The following is a 5,497-nucleotide window of genomic DNA, read 5'->3' as shown; positions in this document are numbered from 1 at the left end:
TAAAGAAAGAGTAATTTTCAGGTGCTTATTGAGATCTACAATAATTTATTCAACTCCCCATTTCACCTGGGAAGCCCCTATGGCAACTGTTCTGCTTACATAGTCACCTTTACCTAGCCAAAAAATCAAATTTTTACTGAGAATCCTTAGAATAGCTGAGAGCTCTTTAAATAGTACATGTATAAAGATTCTAAGAGGGAAAAGGATGGCTTATGTATTTTTTATATGCAAAATATGTTTGTTTTGCTCAGAATTGTAAACATTTTCAATATAAGAGACACATTTCCCTTGTGTAAGCAAACACATGCATTGGAAAGGAAAGGTTAATGATGGCTAATGATGTGCTCCATCAGATTCCCACACAGAATAGAGACAAAATAAAATACCACACAACATTAGTCTAAAGTCATATAAATATTGTTGGGAGGCAAGTGTTCCTCCTTATATGTGGACTGTTTGCCCCAGAAGTCAATGCAGGTAATCTGCCAGTCAGATTTCACATGAAATAGATTTTGGCAGAATAGCAGTTGCGGGTAATTTGGCATTTTATTTGTCAAACAGCTTCAGCAAATTCTGCATAACTTTATGGGATCAAGAAGGGTTCCTCTTTTACCTTGTGCAAGGAACATTAATACAACCCAAAATCATCAAGCATAAACTTGCCAAGTCTAATAAAAATGTGTGTATTTCTTACCTTCTGTGCTCGTGAACTGTAGATATGTGAGGTTGTTTCTCATTTTAAATCTCCCCTCCACACACCTCTGTAACTATACAGACAGACCAAACAGTCAGGCTTTAAATATGAAATTAATTTACTATATCAGGTTGTAAAAAAAATTAGTTTTAAAAAAAGAGGAGGACCTTTATTGTGTTTCAGTGGAATCTATTAATGCTTAAAAATAGCATTTTAAAATGTTTTGTTGACTTCATTCATTAAAGAACGGATCTGACTTTCATCTGAGTTTTAAAAAATGTTTCAAAACTGCAATCATGTATTTTTGGTGTGTCTTTATAGGTAAGGAATTCCAGAATATATTACTTACCTGGCATTTCCCTGGAAAGACATCAGCCTTCATCTCAGGACAAACCCACATGGAACCTGTTCAATTACCTGATTTTTTTCCTAATCATAGAATGCATCTCATTGAGAGAGAAGAAGATTAATTTACTTTTTAAAAACAGTATTTATAAACCCAAGGATTAAAATTAATGATTTTAAATATCAGATCCTTACTGGAGAAATCTAAACATCCCTAACTGCTATATTAAGAAAAATAAGTATACACTAATACATATATCTCCATATAGAGGTAGGTAAAAGAAAAAAAAAACGAGCCTTGTACAACATTCAGTGTCTAAAATCTGTCATTTTCTCTCCAGATTTTGACATTAAATGTCACCTGAGGCCACTTCTGTTGTAAAATCACTGAAGGTCTGTTGGGACACCACCACCATATGGATGTGTCTGTTACTGTAACAAATGCAGTAAGTGCATTCATTACTTTCTGAAGAAAGTATTTCTATTTATTATGAAGCCAAAAGAAAAATGTACTTGAGAGCATACAGGATGGGGCATGGGTGGAAGCAATCCTATGTTTTTCTTCATGTCACACTCCTCTCCCCCTGTTTTGATCTACAGTATTTACTTAACATAACCACTTCATATTTGGGAATATACACTGAACATTTTTTTCCATCACTCTGCACAGACCTTTCTATAATGTTTAAAGTTCTCCAGCTTTCCTTGTTTTTTCTGATCTCCTAGAGTCATTAACCAATTACAGCTGGGATCAAGGCCAAAACCAGCTAAGTATCACAACTGAGATTATCTCAAGTGGTACCTTAGTTAAACTGCTGAATAATCTTTTTCTTAGGGTTCAGATAAACATTGGTTGAGTTTTCCCATACCTTATGCCTTCCTAAAGGTCCTTCACTTTTGCTTTATTGTTTATGTTCTTTTCTTTTTATAAAGCTTCCTAGAGGAAGTGAGGTGGAGTTCCAGCTCAGCTACATTAACTGCAAATTAAGATAGTCTGTGAAAGAAGAGGGCTTTCTCTGGAAAAAAATGGAAGTTAAATTGTACTATGGTCTCTGTACAGCTTGCCCCCAAATCCCTAGAAGCAACACTTTCAGCAGATATGGACTGTGCTTTCATTTTATTTTGCAATATCTCTGGATTATTTTACATTCCACAAGAAGAAAACCAATTTTCTGCAGTTCACCTACTTGCAGGACACTACCAATAGTCAGATCAGGTCTTCTATGCAGTATTTCAAAACAGAAATACACGACATAGGATGACTTGACAACACAGGATGACAACAAATTAGCTTAAACTGTTTCTTGTTAAACAAACGTTTCTTCCTCCTTGCTGCTTATATTAGGAAGAGGTGGTTGTTTCTTCTCTAAAGGAATTCAGTTTTCTCCTTTACTCTGAGTTAACTGCTGATAAAATATTTTGAGAAAAATAATATCTTATCTCAGGATTTTTAATCTTAAAACAGGAAAATTCTGTCCTCAAATAGGAAAATTAATCTTATTTTTCCCACTGCAAAAATACAGATAAAACCAAAACACATTACATATGGAAATGCCAAAAACCAGCAAAAGGAGCTATTACACTATATGACACTGATTTCTTAATCTGCATTTATTTATTCTTCTGCTTCACAGAAGAGAATACTACAGAGCATTCTGTAAGTTGTTAAAACTTGGCTATCCCTGCAGATTGGTACAGTACTGCACCTCAAATGAATTGTTTGGGGTGAAAGTGTTCTTATCTGAATCTGTTGCTCTCCCTTCAAGAGATGTGGAAGATAACTGTGTTTACAAAAGTGGGTTTCAATAAAATACATTACAAAGACACGTGGATGCAGACACACACTATCACAGTACCAGTAAGTCATTTTAACCAAGCTTTTAATGTCATTTATAAAAAAATAGAGTTATTTACATTTGCAACTTATTTGATGGCATCCTCTTTTATTACAACATTTGAATCTGTACGGAAATGACACACTAACTCATTTGAGAGTAAACTTCTCAATGATAAGCATAACAGTACAGGAAAAATATTTAAAACACTTTGAATTCTTGTTATTTTGCAGCATCATACAAACACATTCTTTAAAACACATGCACACTGGCTTTATAGTAAGCAGAATTCCCTTCCAGATTAAGGCACAGAAACTCTGCCACATTTCTAGGGCAGTCCCACATTCTTACATGTGGCATTTCAAGACATAACCAAAGGAATTACTTTAATTCCAATGGATTGTAGCAGAATGTGTCCACTTACACATTTTTAAGAAAACTCTGATCAAAGGGACCAAAAGAAAAAAAGTATGACTAATTGCATAGTTGCAATAAACCAGACCCATGAATACAAAAGCCATCAAAATATATTATAAATCTATCTGACTTTCAAAGCTACTTTAAAATACTGTTTTGCTTTACAATACAAATAACACTGTTTGGGGTTAGTTTGTAGAATTGTATTTTGGTCCATGCTGTTAATTCTATATCATTATATTCCTCTTCCATTAGTTTAAAAGCCTCAGAACAGCAGGTCCTCAGGCAGTGGTAAGAATGATGAAGCCAAGTCTTAGACTTCAGCTGCTGCAGTCAGTTCATAAAACCTCTAACTTCAACCACCTCCATTCTTTACTGCTTTAAATAATCTGCCCTCAGAACATTAAGGGGAAAGAATAATGAGGGATACAGATTTAAATCTGTTAGAGATGGGAGTTTGCCCCATCTTCTAGTCCTGAGCTGATAAATCACAGCTCTTAAAAATATCCAACCCATTAAAAAAAAAAAAAAAGATCAACAATTAGAAATCCTCAATTTAGTCTGACTATGCAGTAGTTCCACATAATCTGCTGGCAGTAGAAACTTCTTTGGTGTCAGAGTCAGGTCTTCCTGAAACCACAAACGGCCAAGTCTGTAAGCAAAAAAAAAAAAAAAAAAAGGTATTTCATATTAAAAGAAAGTTTATCCTGGTATGAAACTGGAGCTTTATTACTGATAGATGTCTAACTCTGGTTCAGTTGAAAACACGTCATCATGTTTTAGTCCCTGTGGGAAGCACAGAGAGAGCTGAGTTCCTCTAACAAATATTTTCATTACGTTTTTCATTATAATTAAATGCTCCACAGAAGGTCTGCAATAGTCAGCAACACTGTTCACATCCAAACTCCAATGTTTCTCTTGCTTTGAAACTCTTTGCATCATTTAATAAATAAAAAGCATATAAACTATTCCAAAACAATCAATCTGCTGCATATAAGAAAACGTTTTACCCCTGTGACAAACATCGGGCGTTTAATTTTGTACCGATGAACTCATGACGCTCTGCTTGTGCTGCAGGCCAGCCGGCAGACCGAGTTACTCCTTTTTCGGACACTAAGCTTGCCTAATGCCCGAGGAATGTAATCTTTAGGGTCCCCTATTCTGACTCCCCAGGACTGACACACCCGCCATCACCCAAAGCCAAGCGCGGCCCCGGTGCGAGGGCTCCCGGGGATTTGCGGAGCAGCCAGGGCCGCCCCGCCGCTCCTTCCAGGGCGGGCACGGCCTGAGCGCTGCCCCCTGCCCGGGGCACCGGCCCGCGGGGCTGTCCCGAGCGGTGCCCGGGGATTCCCGGCGGGATTCCCCCTCGCCGCATCCCGCCCGCCCCCCGCGCCGTACCAGGTTGACGGGATGGACGTAGCCGTTCTCGTAGCGGTCCTCCTGCAGGAGCTGCCGGAGGTGGGCGATGTAGCTGGACGCCAGGCGCAGCGTGTCCAGCTTGGAGAGCTTGGTGTCGGGCGGCACCCAGGGCAGGCTCGTCTTCAGCCGGGAGAACGCCTTGCTCAGCACCCGCATCCGCGCCCGCTCCCGCGCGTTGGCCGCGTTGCGCTGGGACTGCTTCCCCTCGGGCGGCGGCCCCCGCGGCCCCGACACCGCCTTCTTGCCACCGGGGCCGCCGCCCCGCGCCCGTTTCCTCTTGCAGCCGCCGCCCGCCGGCCCCGCCGCGCAGCTGCCCTCGCCGTCCTCTTCCTCCTCTTCTTCCTCCTCTTCCTCCTCCTCCGCCGCCGAGGAGTTGTCCCCCGAGGGGTAGAGCTCGCCGCGGGGCTGGCGCTTGGCCGGCGGCGGCGGGTATTCCAGCTGCAGCGCCCGCAGGTCCATCTCGGGCAGCTCCTCCGCCTCGCTGGCGGAGCCCGTGGACATGGCCCCGGCCGGGCGGCGGGGAGGCGGGCGGGGGCGGACGGCCGAGCCGAGTCGGCCCAGAGCGGGGCGGCCCCGCCGCGGAGAGTCCGTGCCGGGGCGGGGGCGCGGGGGGGCGCGCAGGGGGGATGCGCCCCTGGACAGCGCTATATATCGGGTGTCCGCGGAGCGAACCATCTGCCGGGAGGGGAGGAGAGGGGCGCGGGGCGGGGGTCGGGCCCTGCGGAGCCCCGCGCCGGGGGCGGCGCCTCTCCGCGCTGGCCCGCGCTCCGCGGCGGGGCTGGTGCGG

At 43.0% G+C, this 5,497-nt stretch overlaps 1 protein-coding gene across 1 annotated transcript; it reads right to left on the bottom strand.

Annotated features, from left to right (window-relative positions):
* Positions 1 to 3,856: 3,856 nt before the first annotated feature.
* MSC (musculin) lies at positions 3,857 to 5,211 on the bottom strand. Its single transcript, XM_054285323.1, has 2 exons — positions 4,690 to 5,211; positions 3,857 to 3,943 (listed from the first exon to the last, which is right to left on the bottom strand). Exons 1-2 carry the CDS (start codon positions 5,209 to 5,211, stop codon positions 3,857 to 3,859), a joined length of 609 nt encoding a protein of 202 aa, XP_054141298.1.
* Between the last annotated feature and the right edge of the window lie 286 nt (positions 5,212 to 5,497).

Source organism: Melozone crissalis, unplaced genomic scaffold (genome assembly GCF_028551555.1).
Source record: "Melozone crissalis strain CALT ecotype California unplaced genomic scaffold, PUWL_Pcris_2 ptg000042l_1, whole genome shotgun sequence".
NCBI lineage: Eukaryota > Metazoa > Chordata > Aves > Passeriformes > Passerellidae > Melozone > Melozone crissalis.
Note: the sequence above shows the minus strand (reverse complement) of the source record. Positions and strands in the feature narration are given on the sequence as shown.

Bases quoted from the DNA above. Each gene is read 5' to 3' on its own strand.
- MSC (XM_054285323.1), bottom strand. From the start codon at position 5,211: ATGTCCACGGGCTCCGCCAGCGAGGCGGAGGAGCTGCCCGAGATGGAC. The intron at 3,944-4,689 runs GTACGGCGCGGG...TTTTGCTTACAG, and splicing joins ACGTCCATCCCGTCAACCTG to ACTTGGCCGTTTGTGGTTTC.